This window comes from Anomalospiza imberbis, chromosome 1 (genome assembly GCF_031753505.1).
Source record: "Anomalospiza imberbis isolate Cuckoo-Finch-1a 21T00152 chromosome 1, ASM3175350v1, whole genome shotgun sequence".
Lineage (NCBI taxonomy): Eukaryota > Metazoa > Chordata > Aves > Passeriformes > Viduidae > Anomalospiza > Anomalospiza imberbis.
Window position 1 is genome coordinate 93,429,433 of NC_089681.1, and position 20,454 is coordinate 93,449,886.

Here is a 20,454-nt window from a genome sequence, read left to right on the forward strand (position 1 = left end):
CTTGCCTCCACACCTGTCGTGGTTTGACATGGAAGTGATTTTTTCAGGAAATGGGTCAAACCAATCAGTGGTCAAGTTTAGATATTGGCACCTGAAGTGACCACTGAAGATAGGGATACGCCTCTGAGAACACAGGGGGTTAAAAGCAAGAACTCCCAAGAGCTCGCTCTCTTTGGTTCCGGTCAGGGTGCTGTGCAGACCTCCCCTGCCCAGCCATGGGGCTGGGTGGGGGAGGGGAAGACATATGGCCTGGTCGAGGTGAGCTGATGGGTAGAAGGACTGGAACCGAGCCAGCTCCTGTGGACAGAAGGGTGGGGAGAAGCAGAGATGCCTTTGTCATCCCCCCCTACAGAGGGAAGAGACAGAGACTCCGGACGGCACCTGTAACTTTGCCGGCGCGGAGGAGAAGGAGCGGGGGGGAAGGCGCCCAGCCTTGGCCTTGGGAATCGGCTGTTGGGCAGAGATATCAGCTGTCCAGGGAGTCTGAGCTTTTAACCCTTTCCTGAGAAATGAAGGCTTTGTAAAATATTACTCCTCCTTGATTTGAAGTAGAAGAGAGACAGTCTGGGATGCGAGATGATGGAAGAAGAAATTCTTGAGTTGGAAGGAGATGATGGAGTGGCTTGTGGCTGGACTTTTCTTGTTAGCCATAGACTGAACCAAATTCTCCTGACAGAAGCTACACTTAGGGGGCTGCGTTGGTGAGCCAAGAGACCGGTTTCAGTGATTACCAGCAGAGGAGTAGAGAGAACAGAGGAGAGTTGGAGAAGGTGTGGAGAAGCCCTCTATCTTCAAGGAAGAAGAAGACCTCTGTTCTTAGACCCTCAGCCCCAAGGGAAAATGGGGGGGACTGTAGTCCCAAGGTGAGAAACTGAACTGTTTTCTCTTTTGGTCCATGGCAAGGCATCCTTAAAGGAGCCCTATGAGCAGTCTGTCCATGCACGGTGGTGAGAGCACTGTGACATGGAAAGGAGAGTGTCACCATGGCAGATTTTCTCCGGGCGGTTGCCATGTGTGACATGGAAACACAAGGGTGGCAATTGTGTTTCCTGCGGAGTCTGTGGCAGTTAGTCAAACTGAGAGACTGGCAAGCTGGGCTATTTTTTGCTGTAAAGTCTTTGTTTTCGATGCTTTATGTTGTGATCGCCTCCTGTTTCGCTTATTAAAATTGGGACGGTCTGAATCTGATTAATGTGTGTCAGAATTCGAGGGAAGCGGAGAGCATTGAGCCACCTCTGTGTGACGTGACCGGGCTGCTGCGGGCTGTATCTCTATTGTCTGCATTGTGGCTTCTGCTGTCCCGCCATTGCGGCTAGATTCAAAGCCGTTCCCCCCGCACGCGTCTCTGCCAGCAGCACTGGCGGTGGGGCGTCCCCCCTGTGCGCGCCAACGGCAGTGGCCGTGCCTCCTAGGGGGTGGAGGGGCAGCGCCACCTCGCTCCTGTCGCCGCCCTGGTCGCCCTGGTCTCCACCCTGGTCGCCGCCCCCGTGTTCCATCACCTGAGCCAGCCCGGTTCCATCATCAACTCCACCTGTCTCCTCGGGTTTCTCCCCGCCCCAGGAGTGGGGTGGCTGGCTCACTTCCTGATGCCCCTCATTCTGCCTGGCAGCTGACTGAGTCACTTCTGCTGCCTGCAGTCGCGTCCCCAGGCGAGCTACAACTTCCTGCACGGAGGTGCTGACCGGGGCTTTCTGTCCGCGCATTGGCCGCATGTTATGAACACCAAAAAATTTCTCGACCCGAGATGGCTTCATAATTTCTGTTTTTTCAACCCCGGGTCCCTCAAACGCCCGAATTGCTGCCTCGGCTGCCCTCCGCCCGGCAGACATACTTTGCAAGGTTCATAAAACTTTCTTTATAACAGCTCCAAACTCCAGAACGGATTTTCTGTCCTTTCTGCCCTCTACAACCGAATTCCACAATAGTTGCCCTATTTCCTGCCATTCTGTCTTGCTAAAGAGGAGTGAGAGCTTCTGTAATTTGCCCTTATCTCTCGCCCATAGGGCTAATTTCTCTAAGTCAGTGTCCTCTAGTTTTTCACCTCTCTTTGAGAGGATATAAATCAGGAGTCGCAAAGCCGCATGTCAGTCTTTATCCATTCTGACTGCCTTTCTCTATCTCGGCTCACAGCTTACCTTCCAACCACTGCGGGGCGCTCCGTATCCTTCAAACGACACAGCCGCGACACCACTCCAGCCACCTTGCTCTGGTTCGTCTACATCCGCCACGGAGGGTATAGCACCTCTGCCGTGCAGGCACTGTGTAAACTCCAGAGGCTATCAGCAGCCTTCAGTTGCAAATAAAAAGCAAAAACAACCTGGAGACCTTTCACAGGAATGTTCACTGCTCCGGCATGGCAACCCCCTGTCACTTCTAAAAGCGATTTGGGATCTGAGACACCCCCGGCGCTCCCTCCTGCAAGCATTTTGGGCTCTGTTCCCCGTCGCTATCACAGAAGCGACAGTCGGTATTAATTGAACGACTTTTTGGAACTCATCGGAGTCTTCCAGTCCCTGTTCGGGCGCCGAGTGAAACAGGGACTAAAAATAAAAAGGGTGGCTGGACAGGAACAAATGCAGATCCAAACCAATGTGGTTAATATGACGTTCTCCCTTTATTGTTTACAGACAGTAGTTTTCATACACTTCCAGATAGTTTACAATCGTAAGCACACTCTCATTGGCAAGCAAACATTGTTTGTTCCTGTCTTAAGGTGGCTAAAGTTTCACCTGCAGACCTATACTAATTCACACCTAGATAGCTCAGTACTTTATGTTATACCTTAACATAAATTCTGACTGCGCCACAAACTTATTCTTAACTGCGCCACAGGCTTCGAGGCCTCACCAGGGCCCATATCTGAGGCCTAGGCTGGGTTAGCTCAACCTTCACTCTAAACATATAAATCATGGACATCTAGATCATGACCCATTTCTCTCAGAAATTCCTCTACACAAACCAAGGATGCAACATCTCCCCTCTTTAAAAAATATAAAAAAGACAGTTGCTTTGATTTGGATTCTCGCGCAGTGGCCTCTTCTCCTAGCTTCTTCTGCTGCTGTGACTGCTGTGACTGCTTTGTTGATGGAGAGGGCCTGGAGATGATGCTGGAACTGTTTTTTCCCTGGGTGTTTGGGGATAGGGGAACTGGAGCCGATAAGGCTCCCTGATGTCAGTAGTTGAGAGGCAGCCGCTTACAGATGGGACTAGATGGTGTATCGCGGCTCCTCTCGCAGCACCACGACTTGCCTCATTTTTATCAGCACGCGAGGCAAGTGCGCATTTTTTTCCTAGTTTTTTTGAATTGTGGGGTTTCCATTCCTCATCCCTCCTCCTGCAGCCCCGGGCAGTGTAGTCTTTAAAAGTGGGCAGCGATCCTGAAAATGTCCCTCCTGATGGCAGTGGAAGCACCGGCGTGTGGATGGAAGTCGCTTCGGAGTTGAGTTCCTTGGAGGAGCAGAAGCAGATGCGACCAGCTTGTCTTTAGGTCTCCTTGGGGCCTCCTCCTCCATCAGGTGCGAATTCAGGGTGCACTCCTCGATGATCTGGTCAAGGGTCGGCGCTAGTGAGGCCGGCAGTGACAGGATGATCCTTTTGCACATGGTGTTGGCATTCATGTGCACCACTTCTAGGACTAGTCCATCTCGGTGTTCAGGCCTCTCCACCCGTCTCTTGACTGCTGCCCAGACCCAGTCTACAAAATCTACAAAAGGCTATGCAACACCTTGTTTAATTGCTGTATAGGGTACCATCGGGTCCTTGGTGGGCATGCCCAGGAACGCACGCTCTGCTGCACCCCTGGACATGTCCAGCACGGCCATTGGAATTCCCCAAGCCTGAAGTTGCCCCTCACTCCATTCTCCTTCACCTACGAGATGGTCCAAAGTGATTGGTTCTTCTGCGAAATCCAGGCTGTATGGCCCTTCTCGGATTTCGGGAAGCAGGTCTGCTGCCAGTTTCTTCCACCTCCTCTCCCACAGGCTGTATTCTGATGGGAGAAGCAGGCAGCTAAACAAACGCTTAAGGTCTGCTGGCACTACGGTTCTAGACGTTAAAGTCGCTTTTAAAATGCCCTTTAAAAAGGGGGCTTTTTTGTCTCAAATCACATGATGTTTTGCAGACCTCTTTTATGGATTCATAGGGAAGGGGTGTCCACGTAGGTTTTTCCCCTCCCCTGGTGTAGGAGGCTGAAGTGCGGAGCGACTGCTCAACTTCGTAGATATGGCCCCATCCCCCCTCCCCCCACCCTGGGTATCTGAGGAGCGGGAGGACGTGGGGGCGGGGTGCGAGGGACAGGGCGGACAGGGCAGGGAGAATCTTCACCCTGGGACAGCAGGGCAGAGGTGACAGAGCCCTCCCTGTCGGGGGAGGGTGAGGCTGATGTTGTGGCAGGCAGGACATGGAAGAAGGCAATGCCCACCTGAGAGGGAACAGGGGGAGGGGTGTCAACCTGATGCCTGGAGTGGGCGGTGCCCACGCCCACAGGGAAGCAGGAGGGTGTGGGGTCAAAGGCAGGGACAAAGGGAACAAAGGAGAGAAAGGGATTGTGGGGAGAAGAAACCCCTCCTCGTTGCCATCCTCCATCTTGGGAAGAGAAAGACCCCGACCACATGGCCGCAGGCTCCTCAGGGGAACAAAGAAAAAGGTTTAAGGAAGAAGAACTGCGCGGGGTAGCGCCAGAACTGGGATTTCTGACTGGGAAAAAGGGATTGCAAAAGGGGTTTGGGGTTGGTTCCTCAGTGAAGCAGCTATTTTCGCTAAGGCGGGGGCGCCAGGGCGGCTCGGAGGAGCCATAAGCATGGTCCACATCTGTGGAGCTGCCCTGTGCCTTAGAGTGGCGGAGTACTCCCCTCTGCCTACCTGGGTTAGGGGAAAAAGGTGTAGGAGAGAATGGGGAAACGGGTTTAGGGGAAGCAACAATTTTTCTGGATGTCTCTTTCCCTTCCCAGCTCGCATTCTGCACGGACTCTGTTTTTACAAAATCCGAGATCAACAGATGGAGCTTTGGGAAGCAGTCTTTCATGGAGGGATCTCTGTCGATTCCCTTTGTTAACCTGGCTCCCACCCTCTCCCAGAACTCTGTTTTGTGCGCATCCTCCGCGGTTAAGTGTGAGAAGGAAAAGCACAGCCACCGTACAAACTGTTTGACCGAATTTTTGAAGTAGGGACCCTTTACCGATAAAATTCCCTTAATTTGGGTATAGAATTCCCTTTGCTGGGTAGATAGCACGGTCCCCATGCTATTTCTACTCGCAACCTCACCCCTGGTGCAGAAAAAGCGGAAAAAAAAAGAGCAAAAAATACAAAAGAGAAAGACCCCAGCGGCTCGCCACACATGCTGCACGCTGCATGTACCGTACCCTCAGAAACGCGGCAGAGCTCACCCCCATGGAGTATTAGCCGGATACCCCCTGCTGCTAAATACTCACTAAACTGGAGTCTTCACAAATAAAATCTGCTACCAGGGTTTTCTTTCCCGGGAAGCGTCCGTTCTTCGGCTTTCCATAGCCGTGAATGGTTGCGCTTCCAGTCCCACGCGGGAAAACACGGCGTGTTTTCCTGTGGGTGGCGGAGACGTCACTGACTTACTTCAGAGGGACTCTTGCTCCCGTTTTCAGTCTGGCATGGAGCACTTTTCCATCTCAGACTGTGACCCTACGGTGGCGGTGGCAGTTTTCCACGTGCATTGCGCTCGCTCATCTCGGCAGCGGCGCTCGCTGGTCGGCGGCACGGCTTCGCGGTGGTGGCGCTCTCTCTGCGCGGCTCCCGGGTGCTCTGCAGTGACTCTCTGCATGCTCTGCGGCTTTGTGCTGGTCGTGGCCCCAACATTGGTCTCCATTCGCAGCTGCGCGTTACTTTTCTCGGCCCCAGTCAGCTCTCGAGCACCCAGCTTGGACGTCTCAGCTTCTCGTCGGGGCTGGGGCTCGCCGCAATTCTCAGGTGCTTCTGCTGCTGCACTGTGGGGTGGGCTGCTGGCCACGCTTTGCTGTCGGCGCGAGGGAAGAAGCAAAGAGGCAGGGAATTCATCCAAATCCGTCCGCGTGGCAGCTGGATGCTTTATTGGCTGTGAGAGCTGCAGTGGAAAAGCTGCAGCCAGCTCCTAAAATCGCACGGACAAAAATGTCCCTGAGTGTGGAGCAGAGTGAGATGAAGTAGGGGTGGGACCAGGTGGCCCGGGAGCCCAATGGATACAGACGTCGTGGTGATGGCGTGGACTACAGCAACCAATGGGAACACGGCAGGGGTGGACACGGGGCTTTGGGGTGAGTGGGACTGCGAGAATGGGGTGACAGGCACGGAAACTGCAGAAGTAGGCAGAGAGTGGTTACAAGAGTGGCAGGGGGAAACTGCAATGGCAGGCATCCTGGAGCTAACCACGGCAGAGGGGGGAAAACCCGGGAGGTGCATGAGGGTACACAGAACCGGCAAACTAACAAAGAAAAAACCCATAATTTGAACCCAAACCCAGGATGCAACAGTAAAAGAAAGAAAAAAAAAAAAAAGCCAAGAAAATCCGAACAAACCTTATGTTTAGAATACTTCTCCTCCTCCCACACCCTCTTTCACACTGACTATGTAAAGACAAAACCTGGCACTTGCAGTCAGTTTACCACTTCTAAAATAATGTTTTTTTCAGTTCTCTTAGGAAGAGGAGTCTCTCTTTTCATGCTATGGAGACTTCTCCACAAGAAACAGTTCTCTTGTGGCATTGATGTCACAGCGCATCAGCAGGCATCTGGAAATCTGCAATTGCAAAGTCCCTCCCACGTTTTGGAAGTTTTTTCTCATAACTACCACCATAGGTCATTTCAGCTTATTGCGATACTATTTTAAGGATGAGCTGTTTTAGTATAGAAACACAAGTTCTCTTCTTTTATCTCTGGAAACAGAGGTTTTCTTCTCCCATCCCTGGGGCAAAGTTTCTCATCTCTCTCTGTTCAAGCTTCTCTTTGGATTACAGGTACTGCAATGTCTGCTTATTTCAACACTGGTGCTCCTGCTCATAGCAGTAGTTAGAATGCTACAGCCCTCCAATGCATTCCATGAATTACAGGGAAAAAACAAAGTCTAATATATCAATTATATCTTCACCATAGCCTTACCCAGAGAATTTCAGCCCAAAACTAAGGCATCTCCTCAGTCTCCTCCCATCTAGAATTTGACTATGTCTTCACTGATCTCAGTGTCTCATGTTGTTTTATTTACATGTCTTCACCCTTGCCTTTTCCTGATTTGGGAGACAATTGGTGTTTGTAGGTTTGTTTTTTCTCAAGCTTTATAAATTGAAACAGTTTTTATAGAGTTCTGTAGCATTCAAAGGTTCATCTTGTCCAGGCTCTGCAATCAAGGAAGTGCTGTGTCTCTTGATGCTGATCACAGGGTCTCTGCTGGCCCTGCTCAAGTCGTGCTGGCTGATGGTGCCACCCCACAACTATCTTTCAAGTGGGGTGCTGGAAAAAGAAAAAAACGGCCACTGCTTTTGTCCTTCTGTCCACAGCATAGCTGGCTAAAAGCAGCTCAGCAAACAAAGTCAACTGCAAGCCATGTTGAGATAGCTGTGGCCGTGTGGCACCACCCTGGTTGTGCCACTTTCAGCCGCGCAGTCCCGGTCACATGGCTGCTCCTGGCCTTGGGGCCACCCCCAACGCCTGCTGTGGGACTACTCCCAGTGCTGGTCCTGGTCGTCTGGTTGTTCCCAGTGTTGGGATGGCCCCTGGTGGCATGGACTGACAGGCTCTGCTGGGAAGGGGCCTGGTCCCGCCAGGAAGGAGCCCCGCCACCCCACCAGGATGAGGCTGGCAGGCTTCTCGGGAAGGGGCCAGCCTGGCCAGTTACCTGTTCAAAGGCCAGAAGCCAGAAAGCTTTTCCTAGGCCTTGTTTGTTTTTGAATGTGTTTTTCCACAGAGGAGTGTTCAACTCTTTTAAGTGGTTTAATCAGGTGTCAATCTTCAAAACTAGATTGATTGATAGCCCACTGATTGATTCTGCCAGGTCCCCATAGAGAACCACCCCTGCAGACCATGGACTGCCTCCCCAACTAAAAAACAAACAATCTGTTAAACCACGACAGACTAGCTTTAACTTAGGGGCCATGTAACACTGCTTTTTTAACCAAGTCTATATTTGCCCAGCTTATATGTTTTTTTAGTAGGTTTGTATTTATCTTTTAGCATGTGCCTGTTTCTTAGTCATGTCAGCTTCAATCTGTGGTTGTTAATGTTGTTTATTTAAACACTAATGTCCAAATCAATATCTCTTCCCATGTACAGATATGACAGGAGAAGCCTTCTCGCGTAATCTTACAACCTGTTTAATGGACCAGGTTGAATCAAAAGTTGCAAGAGGTGGTGCCTTAAGAGTTCAGCCTTTTTATTTTTCAAATCCTGTACTGCATTAGTGCATAGCTCTAAACTCCATATAAAGTGTTAGCTACTGTCTACACATTTTGGTCAGACAAAACAATTTCTCTAGGCCTGAAACTCAAGGATACCCTACAGCCTCAGGCCCCAAAAAGTATAAAGAAAAGTGAATTTGGGGGAAGCAAACTGGGGGAATATGACTTCATTACCTGAAGCTGTAATTGGAGGATTAACCCTTTATAAAGGTAAATAGACCAAACTTATACCTGTCTGAAAAACTTGTGACCATTGTTAATTTTGGGTGTAGCCCTCTGGGGAGGCTTTGTCTGCCCTTAATGTACCTGAAGGCCCTTTATTAAATGTATCTGCTTTTATGTTTTGAACTTTGTCTGCCCTCTGTTTCTTGGTAAGCTCAAAAAAGGCGTCAGAGGCAAGCCTCTTCCACAGGTGTTTTCCTTCCCTGCACCTGCTTCCTGAACAACTCTTCCTCCTTCTTTTGAAGGCAATAGGGCATCCCACCTGTTTAGCTTCATTAGACAAGGAAAAATAACCTTCTTGATGTTATAGGTATTGGATGTATTTTAACACCATACTTGCTTGAGAGTAAAATTAGCATGGCAGCATCAGAGATTAAAAGTATAAGGAAGAAACAATCCAAAATGCCTTAGTACAAATTAGGATTTGATTATTTCCTAAGACCAGAAGGAGGAGCAATTAAATTCCCACTCTGTGTCTGCACCAAAGTACTCATACACTGAACTATCTTATGCGTCATATATTTGTGAGTGTTTACTCTAGTAAACAAAGGAAATGCAAATAGATGGCATTATCAGTCATGATGCCATTTGTACATGATGTAAGAGGTCATAGAATCGTTGCATGTGTATGAATTAACTTGAATTAAGATACCAAATTTGTTAGGAATGTCAAATGACAAATCTCTGGGAAGACTTACAGAACAAGAGACAGGTTTTTTTTAGGTCACCATGAAGCAATAGCAATCCTTTTTCTGGTGAATCCTGAAGTAATCATATTGTTCTGATTGGGAGTAATTTCTGCCCTTCTGCTGGTCTTTTATGAAGGAGCAAAAAAGGCCTGTAATTGAAGCAAGGAAAACAGTTGGGATTTTTTTTCTCACAGAAAACCAAAATGCACTGAGATTAAAACTAAATTTGCATCTTAAGTAAGACTCATCACTTTGCATTAGGAGTTTTTAATATACTTCTTTCTTTCTTTTCATATCTTTGAGGCAAAGGTGCAATGTTTCAAATTTAAAAGCAATTCTGCATCATCCCAAATGAGAGAGCCAGTTCTCTGGTTCTGGAAAAGTACTGCCAGCATAGCTTGTGTTGTGTGCTTTGTGTCTTTTATCAGAGTTCTGACTTGTTTCATGTTTAACCATTTACTGATTTACAAGAACAGCAACACTTGAACCAAAAAGTGTGTACTTTCTGAATTAGGTTTGAACTTAATTTTTAACTCCTACATAAACAATGAACTGGTAGATGTATTTTGGGGATACAAGAACCACTTTTATCCTTTGTTCAACTGAGAAGTCATTAAAGTGCTGACAGTCCTTGAAATAGAAAATGAACATTGTCCAGGGGCACAGCTGTCTGGTGGTGATGCATGTGTACATTTGGAATTATGTTTAGAGTAGAAGTTTGTGGGCTGGTCTGTTGTGAGATACAGCTGTTATTAAAGGAGGAACTAACAGCTTCACTTCCCCTAGTTTGAGGTGATTCATTCCAGAGATGGTAAAGTCTCCTGGGATCTGGGAGCTTGAGAGTAGCAGCTGCTAGATAAAAATAAGTGTTACTTCTACAGGACTGCCAGTAAGCTTTTCCTGCCTGAGAATTCCGGCAACACACAAATTCTTGAAGATGTGTATGAGTGTCTAGCCTTATTGGTCAGTGCGAGAGAACAACTTTTTCTAGCAGCTGTTTATTTTGGGAATAATAATGTCAGTGATATAAAACCTGAAATTCACTCAGCTTTGTTTGGATATTGAAACAGAATGTGAAAAAACCACTGTAAGGGAATAGCTTGTAGACTGAATTACCTTTTCAGCCAACTTGTTTCCACTCCTCCTTTGCTGCAGTAGTTCAGATTCCATTGAACATGATTGCCTCCTCTGGATCCGCCCTTGTGTTTACATTTTCATTTGCTTTTTCTGGCTGATACAAGTCTCACGATTCTGTAGCAAGACTACTTACCTCCAGGAGCAGAAATGGTGGCTGCAGCTCAAACAGCAGCGGTAGAGACATATCTGGCCTTTTTAAGCTTGGAGATTTGCCCTAACTTTGGTTTTCCTATGTGCAGGGTTTTGCTTAGAGAATATTAGTTGATGTAAATAAGGCAGTAATTGACTATTGCAGAAAATTCCTGGTCATGCCTAGTAAAGAGGTAAGTGGCTTTTGTTGTTGTTCAAGAGCTGGAAATACAAACCACATGTATTTCTCCATGGATTTTGTAGGAGTTACACAGGAAGAGCTTGTAAGGAGTGAAGGCCTGTCTTTGTTAGAGAGGGAGAAAGGAAAGACAAGCACGCATAAAATAATTTAACTTTGAAATGAACAGGGCTAATGCCTTTATTAATGTTCAGCTCTTTATTAAAAGATCAGCTAGACAGGGGGCCCGAACAGAGCTCGCCCCCACTATTGTAGTTTTTCCCAGGTGGTCACGAGGAAGGAATCATGCAGAGTCTGTAGCTGAAGTCCAGAGCAGCAGCTGTCCCTTCTTCTTCCCTGTGGCACAACCGGTTGCCAAAGGGTGAGGAGGCGTGGCATGCAGAATCTGTTGCTGAAGTCCAGAACAACAGCTGTCCCCGTTCCTTCCCTGGAAGCAGCTCCAGAGGGCTCTGTCTCTTCTGTCTCCACTTGCCACAGCCTACTCTAGTCTAATCTATTTAGGTGATGATGATGGACAAAAGTCGATCAGGGGATGTGTTTCCCTCTTCCTCAGCTAGGGGATTTGTCTATCCCCCTCTACTGTGTTTAGTTTTTTATTTAGGGTTGTCTCTATCCCCTAAAAATACTCCCATGATCCCAGGGGGTTTTCTTATTTGCATTTTAGTCCCAGAATGTCAGTGTGGTGGGGGGAGGCAGGTTATCTCCAGGTAGTTTAAAGAAAACAAACAGAGCAATTAGCTAATTAACATTTCAATATCGGTACTCAGCTAGAATTATTAGTTGTTTCAGTATTGCCATGGGAACTAGGAAGGCCCTGCCCGGGAGTGTCAGGAACTTTGCTCATTACAACTTGAAAAAATGCAGCTCAGGACTTGTCCAGGTTTGCCTGAAGGTAAAAATATTTATTTACGAGGTTGATAAAAGATAATCCAGATCTTCTGTAATGTTTCCTGCTGCAACATGAACAAGGGTACAGTTTGAAAAAAAAAATTGTGTATTTGCAATCATCTTTTTGTTCAGGTGGACTGGATCAGAACAGCTCTCGCAGAATTTGTGGTGTATGAGTTTACCTAGCTGGCTTTTATTTGTGTATGTTTTTCCAAGTGATTAATGGACAGTGGGTAGCTGTGGGGACAAATCAAAAGGCTTAGAGACTGAAATATTTTTAATTCACAAGCCTGCCTTTGGGTATTTGGATTTCAAGAAAAGAAGTGCCAGGAAAACACAGGCTTGGAAGGATGTCACTAAATTTGGTATGTGTTAGTATTTCAGGTCATAATTTTTAAATAAGTTACTCTTTGTGTATCAGGTAGAGGAGTGAAAATACACACATAACCTTTGCTGTGAGATTTTCAGTTAGGAAAATCTGTTAGTGTGTGTTAAATTCAGATTCAGCATGGTAATGTTGTTGGGCTTCAGCCTGGGCAGTTCAGAGAGTTGGAACAGCTCCTGGGAAGAGTGATCAGGTTGAAAGAAAGTGGGCCGCTTTGGTTTAGTAATTAAATTCCAGCATTACTTAGGTCACCTCTGTTGTAATCTTTTTTTTTTTTTTGACAGCTGTATTACTGTGCATTTTAAAGTGTTGCTTCCTTGGAAAAAATGGTAGCAGGGATTGAGTTGTACATAGAGATGAGATACTGAATTTATACGGCGTCTGCGGTACCATTATTTAGCAAGGTGTGAAGAATGAAGTTTTGCACTGCTGTTATGTTTTCTCATTTTCTTTTGTCAAAACTGTTCCCTGCCTATATGCATAGCTTTACTTTTACAATTAAGTTGGTTATCACCTCTTTTGGGAAACACATGGATGAAGACCAGGGTAAAGCAAAATCCAAAAGTCATAGTGCAGATGTATTCTAAAATTGCATTTAAGAAAGAGGTAGAATATGAAATAAAAATGTTATATAATAGGACAACTACAAACCCTTGTATTTTGCAGGTTTGTAGTATTTTAATAGTTCATTTGTCCTAGTTTTGTGAACAAACAAGCCATATATGTATATAGCTTTTATATATTTATGGTTGTATATAGTTTTTATATATATAGTTTATAGTTTAATAAGACCAAGTGCAAGGTGCTGCACCTGGGTTGGGGCATCCCCCAATATCAATACAATCTAGGTGATGAACAGATCCAGAGCAGCCCTGCTGAGAAGGACTTGGGAGTGCTGGTGGTTGAGAGGCTGGACACAACCCAGCAACATGCTCTTGCAGCCCAGAAAGCCATGTGTCCTGGGCTGTATAAAAAGCAGTATTGACGGCAGTGTGAGGGAGGTGATTCACCTCCTCCACACTGGTGAGATACACCAGCAGTGCTGCATACAGCTATGGGGTCCCCAGCACAGGAAGCAAGACTAGAGGAGGCCACCAAATTGGTTGGAAGGATGGATGGTTTTCCTTATCTCCTGTGAGGCAAGGCTGAGAAAATTGAGTTTGTTCAGTCTGGAAATGAGAAAGGATAAAAGGGGTGACCTAACTGTAGCCTTCCAGTACCTGAAGGGAGCCCACAAGAAAGATAGAGGGCAATTATTTAAAAGAGCATGTAGTGACATGAGAGGCTTTAAACTGAAAGACAGGAGATTTAGATGAGATATAAAGAATAAATGGAGGGTGGAGAGACACTGGAACAGGCAGCACAGACAAGTTGTGGATGCCCCATCCCTCGAAGTTCTCATGGCCAGGTTGGATGGGGCTTTGAGCAACCTGGTCGAGTGAAAGGTATCCCTGCCCATGGCAGGGAGGTTGGAACTAGATGATGTTTGGTCATCCCTTGCAATCCAAACAGTTTTCTGATATATTTTCTGATGATAGTTAAAATTAAAAACTCCAAATTAATCTAAGAATGTTTTCCTTCAACTGTGTAAATTAGAAAATAATTTTATTGTATTCCATATCTGTCTGTGTCCAAGATTGTTCTTGTTTCCTTAAGACCCAGTTCTGTGGCTGGAAACAGGGCGGGAAGTTGCCAGGGTTTCTTTACATAGTTGGAGCACCCAAGCCAGATTCTCTTTTCCCTGGTGGCTTTTGCTCAAGGCAGAGGCTTGACTTCCTCAGAGGTTGTTTCAGGTAGTTTTTTCTGGGGTCACAAAAATAACAACTCAAAAAGCTGAATTTCACAATCAGAAACTGTTTTAGAGTAAATTTTGCAAATTCTGTCAGCAGCACAAAGCCTGAGCCAGCCCCAGGGCCGGGTCACCCCACTTCGATGCTGGGACACAGATAGATATGGAATACAATAAAATTTTGGTTACCCTGGAGAGATAGCTTTTAAAGCTATTTATTTATTTATTAAAGTTTATTATTTATTTATTAAAGTTATTTTTTTTTATTATTTATTTATTAAAGTTATTTATTTTTAAAAGCTTTTAAACTTGCTTTATAAGCTATCTGAGAATCCTGAAGTAGTTTAAGGCTAAGGCCAAGTTAAGGCTACTAACACACAAATGCAGTACTTAATTTTCTGTTTGTGGGTTTTGCTTTTTTTGTTGATGTTGTTTTTGTTTAGGGGTTTTTCGGGTTTTTTGTTTGTTTGGTTTGTTTTTTTTCCTAAGTGAAATTTTAAGTAAGCTGTACTTGTGTATCTTCTTCAGAGTAGAAGTTGTACAATTCACAGCTGGAAGACCCCTAAATATTTGGGGTTGCCTAGCATTCCTAGCAAGATGCAGAATAAATTTGATAATTTTTTTTTAGTGGAAGAAGGACAGGATTATCTCTGAATCTTTCAGAGTGCACATGTGCAAGACCCTTGGGTCAGTAGTCTGCTGTCAGTGTGTTTGTCTTTTTGTCTGTAGTTCTGCCACTATGCTTGTATGGTACTATATGATGGTACTGGAAGGGCTAATAGAGGGTTCAGTTGCTTCCATGGCTGTACTTGAGAATTTGACAGTTTTTTAGTACTTACCATTTCTGCAAGGAGAATCAAATCTGTATGCTAGAATGTTAGATCTTGTGTGAGGTATTGTATTTGGTTTGGCTGAGCTGGAGTTAATTGTCCTTTGGAAGCTCTCACAGTACTGTGCTTTGCATTGGTAGCCAGAAAGGTGTTGACAACACACCAGTGTTTTGTCTTCTGCAGAGCAGCATTGGCACACCATCAGTGCTGTCTCTTTAACAATTCTCTCATGTCCTCCTCCCATCAAGTGGGCTGGGAGTGGGGAATACCCTGGAAGGGGACACAACTAGGCAAAAATAGCTGAACCAAATTAACCAGTGTTTTGTCTTCTGCAGAGCAGCATTGGCACACCATCAGCGCTGTCTCTTTAACAATTCTCTCATGTCCTCCTCCCATCAAGTGGGCTGGGAGTGGGGAATACCCTGGAAGGGGACACAACTAGGCAAAAATAGCTGAACCAAATTAACCAAAGGGGTATTCCATACCATATGATGTCAGCTCAGATATAAAAGCTATGGCAAGGAAGAGGAATGGGGGCATTTGTTATTTTACAATGTTTGCCTTCTGGAGCAACTGCTCTGTGTGGAAGTCCTGCTTTCTGGGAAGTGGCTGAACATTACTCTTTGCTGGAAGGTAGAGATCACTTTCCCCCCTCCCCTTTGCTCAAGCGCACAAACTTTTGGGGTTTTTTTCTTGCTTTAATAAACTGCCTTTTCTCAACCTTTTCCAACTTAATTTTTCTCTCTGGTGTCCTGCTAGGAAGGGAAGTTGATAGAGTAGCTTGGTGGGCACCTGGCATGAGAGCCAAGGTCAACCCACTACAGTATTTAGGCTGATTAGCATTTTTAAAGCACAGAGCCTAGTTTTGAGTAACAGAACAGTCAGACAAGAAGACTTTGTAATAGTTCAAGTGTACTGGTTCTGTATTTACTTCACTGTATTCCAGTTCAGACCTGTAACTTTTTCAAGTCTGTGTTTTGTCAGGATATACAACTATTCCTAACAAAGCAAGTTTTTTTTTATTGTTTTCTGGTTTTTAAACTCAAAACCAAGCATACAGAAAAAACCCCCTACCTAATAGTTACTCCTAGTTCCATTTTTTTTTGTTGTTGTTGTTGGTTGTTTTGTTTTTAAAATCTTAAACTTTATTGTGGTAACTGTATCAAAATACTTGACATGAAACACCAAGTATGCTTCATAGTCCTAGAAGGTTGTGAGAGCTTATGAGAAATCACAGCATGAAAGAGCCTGAGAAACTGTCTGTTGGCTGTATTTTTGATACATCTTCTTTCAAAAATATTGTTTTTAAGTATCTGTATACAGACATTCAGCCTCAGGCATAGCAGCCCTTTTCAGCATGGAATTTACACATCAAACTTGATCCACAGAGAAATTTTACAGCAAGGGGAGTTGCTTTCCTTTTGCTTAGTTTGATAACTTTTACTGAAAATTAGTATTTTCATGTTTTACATGTGCTGTTTTTAAAATCAACATCAGACAAGTAATAATTTCTAGTCCCTAGAAAGTAAAAGATTGTCCTTTAGTTTAGCTGAAATCTATTAAAACTATCGTATAACCTTTAGTATGTAAGTATTTTAACTGATGGAACCTTGTCAGTGTGTCCTCAAAACTTTTTCCAACCAGACCATTTTTCTTGCCATTATAAAGACAAATTATTTAATTACCATTGTGAGTATAATTTCTGCATAATGCTTTTTCTAAATGGGTATTGCCTAGAAAAGTTTTCTAGTTTGGAAATTCATTATTATGATGCCATTTTACATGTGTTTGGAAAATGTGTGGTAGAGTTGATGTTGAAATGCAGTGGGCTCTCCATGGGGCTTTTGATTCTGGAACTACAACAGATGTAATTTATGGTTACCTTTGAGAAAAGTCTGCCTGTTCCTAAATTGTAATGGTTTAATTTTCTTAATCTCAAACCATTCTCAGACTATGAGTAGGAAAAGTTTTTCAGAAATATCTGCTTAATATAAATATTCTGATAAATGAACATTAGGTCCTTTGAAAGTGGAACTATTTATTTTACCTTCTTGGCTTTACAGACATTAGACATATTTATTTCTAAAACTTTCCTTGAAAAATAGAATTGTGCACGTTTTCAGCACTGGATAAAAATTCAGTAGCCATACTTTAACCTCATGTTGGTCTAACCTGTGTGCTATGTTAGGTGTGATGTGTTAGATGGGAGTAAGACAAATATAGTTACTTCTGTGGAGGCTTCCAATTAAGTTCATTAGTCCTTCTTTGAAACAAAAAGATGACATGCATACCAGGTCCTCCCTATATGTCATACTCTTGTCAGAAATGTCATACTCTTAACATTTACTTGTGCCTTCCTTTGTGAAGAGGCTTTATGTATATTCCAAGGACTGCAGCTCTGATTAAAAGCTTGTCTTTTCCTTGCAACACCAAGAAAAGTAGAAAAGTATTCTTTGTAGTATAGTCAGATCATCAAGTAAAAATGGACAAAGTAATAATTACATTATATATATATTAAAGGCAAGTATTGCTGGTAGGTTTCTACCATTCTTGCTCTGTTGGTCATTGGTATTTGCTGTAGTTGTAGAGTTGATTTAGTTTTGCAAAACAGTAGGTATTCATTAGTGTTAACAATACTTGTGGCATGACACTAGTCAAAGCCCTTATATGATGCCTTGTCCTTATCTCTCCTTTTCACTTGTATCTCCACAGTGTTGCATACCCAAGGTCCCATTGATGGCAATCTGTATGCAAAAGTGAGAAAGAAGAGCTCTTCAGACAACATCTCTAGTGTTGCTCAGGGTATTCATGTAACACGAAATCCTGATCACTGTGATCACACCCTTTCTGTCAGTAGTGATTCTGGACACTCCACAGCTTCCATCAGAACAGACAAGACTGAGGAACGCCTTGTCCCAGGAGTTAAAAGGGGTCTGAGCCCACAAGAGAAGGCAGAACTAGACCAGCTACTTAGTGGCTTTGGACTAGAGGATTCTATCAGCACCACCAAGGATATGACTGATGTTCAAAGCAAGTACAGTGCTACTCACCACATAGTGCCAGTTCACATTCACATGAATGAAGTCACCAAAATGAAGGACAGGGAGACTGATATTCTGGATGATGAAATGCCTAATCATGATCTTCACAGTGTGGACAGCATTGGGACGTTGTCTTCCTCAGAAGGGCAGCACTCCACCCACCTAGGGAACTTCAGTTGCCACAAGAGCAGTCAAAACTCACTTCTTTCAGACGGCTTTGGAAGTAATGCTGGGGAAGAGCATCACAATGCTTTTGCTGCAGACCTGGGAATTGGTGTGGGTTCCCTCTTTGAGAGATCATTTGAAAGCACTGAGCCAAAGTCAACCGAGCAATTGCAACAGAATCCTTCTGTCACACCCCATCTACAAGCCTATGGCCCAAGTAGCTACTCTACTCAGACCTGGGTATGCCAGCAGCAGATGGTCACTGCTCACCAATATGGTTTTGCCCCAGAGAATGAAATTACGGTTAGCATTCATAACACTGTGGAGAATTTGGGCAGTGTCCAGAGCCAGTCTCAAGTCCCAGATGCTCCAACATGTGGCTTTAGCAGCAGAGATGCTGTGCAGAGAGGACTAGGAAGCATGCTGGGTGCTGCAGAAGCTGAAGAACATGCAAGTGCTGACAATTTTAAGTCAAGGCCAATGCCTCAGAGGAACACAAATGGCCTGGATGTAGGACAAAATGCTGGAGACGTACCAGCTTCTCCAACTTTGGATATTGATCAATCCATTGAACAATTGAACAGGCTGATCTTGGAGTTAGATCCTACATTTGAACCTATCCCAGCCCGCATTAACACTCTCACTAGTAACACAAATCAAGTAAATGGCTTTGGCAGCCTTGATGCATACATGGAAAAGCTTAACAGTAGGTCTGGCTTCCGTGACAAATTAGAGATCAGAAACAAGAATGCCTCCGGACATGGTAAGCTGTAATACTTTCTGAAAATCATTCTTTTTCTAGCACCTGTGTGTTCATTATATGGTACAGCAGGACCCTCAGGTCATTGCTTAAAACTTTGACAATGATTATCAAGGGGTTATTTCTGATGTCCTCTTTACTTAATCATCCAAGATATGGAATCAAATTATGTAAGGTGAGTTTTGCAGGTACTTGCCTTTTTGCTTGAAAAAAGTACTTTTCAGCAAGTTCTTACCTGTTATAGACCATCTCTTGGGATTATTTTGCTGCTGTGAATTTAAGTTATAAGGGAGCAGAATTTGTACTTTGAGACATTTTTAGAAGGCATTGGTGGTGTAGGTTTTTCATTATTACAATTTTGATTAAAATTAGGAGAAAAAGTTCCAACCACTTTATCTTCAAATACTGAGTAATAATGCCGGCATTAAATTTCTATGCAATGTTTTCACAAATAAAGTAATATTTGCCAGTAAATATTTTAAGACATGCTCTTTAGGAAAGTTTTTTTGTTTAAAAATGTACAAGTCACAGTGCTTGTTTGCTATCTCTGACTCTGAAATGATTACAGCTGATGGAATTAAATACACAACACTTGCTGACTATATTGCCTAAGTAATGCTACTAGAACTAGCAGCTTTGCAAAAGGATAGTCTGCCTCTGGCTCAGTCCACTAAACCAATTATTAATAGTCAACGTAAAGTTTGTGACAAATAAGCTCTTGCCTGTCCTACTGTCATGTTTGGAAATTTTATGTGGTCTAGTTTCTCTGGCAAAACATATACCCTTGCCTCCCTTTCTCCCCTTCCATCTTCCTCTTCCTCCTCTTCTTGTCTCCAGTCATGGTGCAATGAAAGACTTGCTTGTGTCCCTAGGATTTGATTGAGTGTTAAGCCAGCATGACAGAAGATCTGCCTGTGGCCTCAGTGGGAACAAATGAGTTGCTACAGCTCAAACCCCGTAGGACATGCTAAACCATGAATGAGCCTAACTAGCATGTGGTGTCTGTTCATGGGCAGGCCTATGTGATCGAGGATGGTGATTCTTGTAGGGAAGTTGAAATCACAGTTCTGTGTTTAGAAGGGTAACTGAGGACTGAAGAAGTCCAAAAATTCATGACTAATAAATGTGAGATGCTTTGCTGCTTATTTTTAATACACAATAAATATTTTATGGCATTAGTTTGTAATTCTCTTGAATCTTTCCAAATTATTAGCTGATGGTCAAATTGACATTTTTCCAGCAGGAGAAAACTCTTCTCTTTATGTACAGTAAATCTAGTGAAGGGGATAAAGAGATCATTTAGAATAAGCCACCTTTTACAGTTCAGTGTTTGAATATATGAAGCTTAAAAGAGATACTTGAAATTTTCTCAGAGATTCTGGTCATCTCAAAGGAAGTAGAAGTCACTGTAATTTCCCTTCCATTTTAAATGTCATGTAAATGAAGACCAGTGAAAATAATTGTACCTGGGGAATGATCTGGAGGAGGCTGTATTTTAAAGAATTAAATGATGGAATTTCCATATTTAAGGGAATCAAATATAAATGTATAGACAGCATTTAAAATCCTGGATATTTGAGGGGAAGTATCAGGGCACAGTATAAGAGGAAAGACTTTAGTAGTCAGGAACATAAGAATAGCCTTTAATTAAACAAAATTAGAAAAATAATTTGTATAGCTTTAGAACAATAATATTTTTTTAAGTTTGTCTTTATGTCAAGTGCTAAAATGTTCCATTTCTGACTTCTGCAAGTAACATTCAAATTTACTAGCAAGAGCTTGATTTTAAAACTACTTGGGTTCTAGAGGTAAAACCACACATATA

The 20,454-nt window shown here is 44.0% G+C and overlaps 1 protein-coding gene across 7 annotated transcripts in view; it reads left to right on the forward strand.

The window, feature by feature from the left end:
- Positions 1–20,454, forward strand: part of TNS3 (tensin 3) — a 123,994-nt gene that overhangs the window by 44,436 nt on the left and 59,104 nt on the right. For 6 of the 7 annotated variants that reach the window (XM_068200174.1, XM_068200189.1, XM_068200205.1 and 3 more), the window contains 2 exons: positions 8,271–8,345; positions 17,376–18,632. In XM_068200174.1, the coding sequence (XP_068056275.1) occupies positions 8,271–8,345; positions 17,376–18,632 (1,332 nt within the window). The remainder of the gene's footprint in view (positions 1–8,270; positions 8,346–17,375; positions 18,633–20,454) is intronic. The other variant, XM_068200179.1, reaches the window with a different exon arrangement.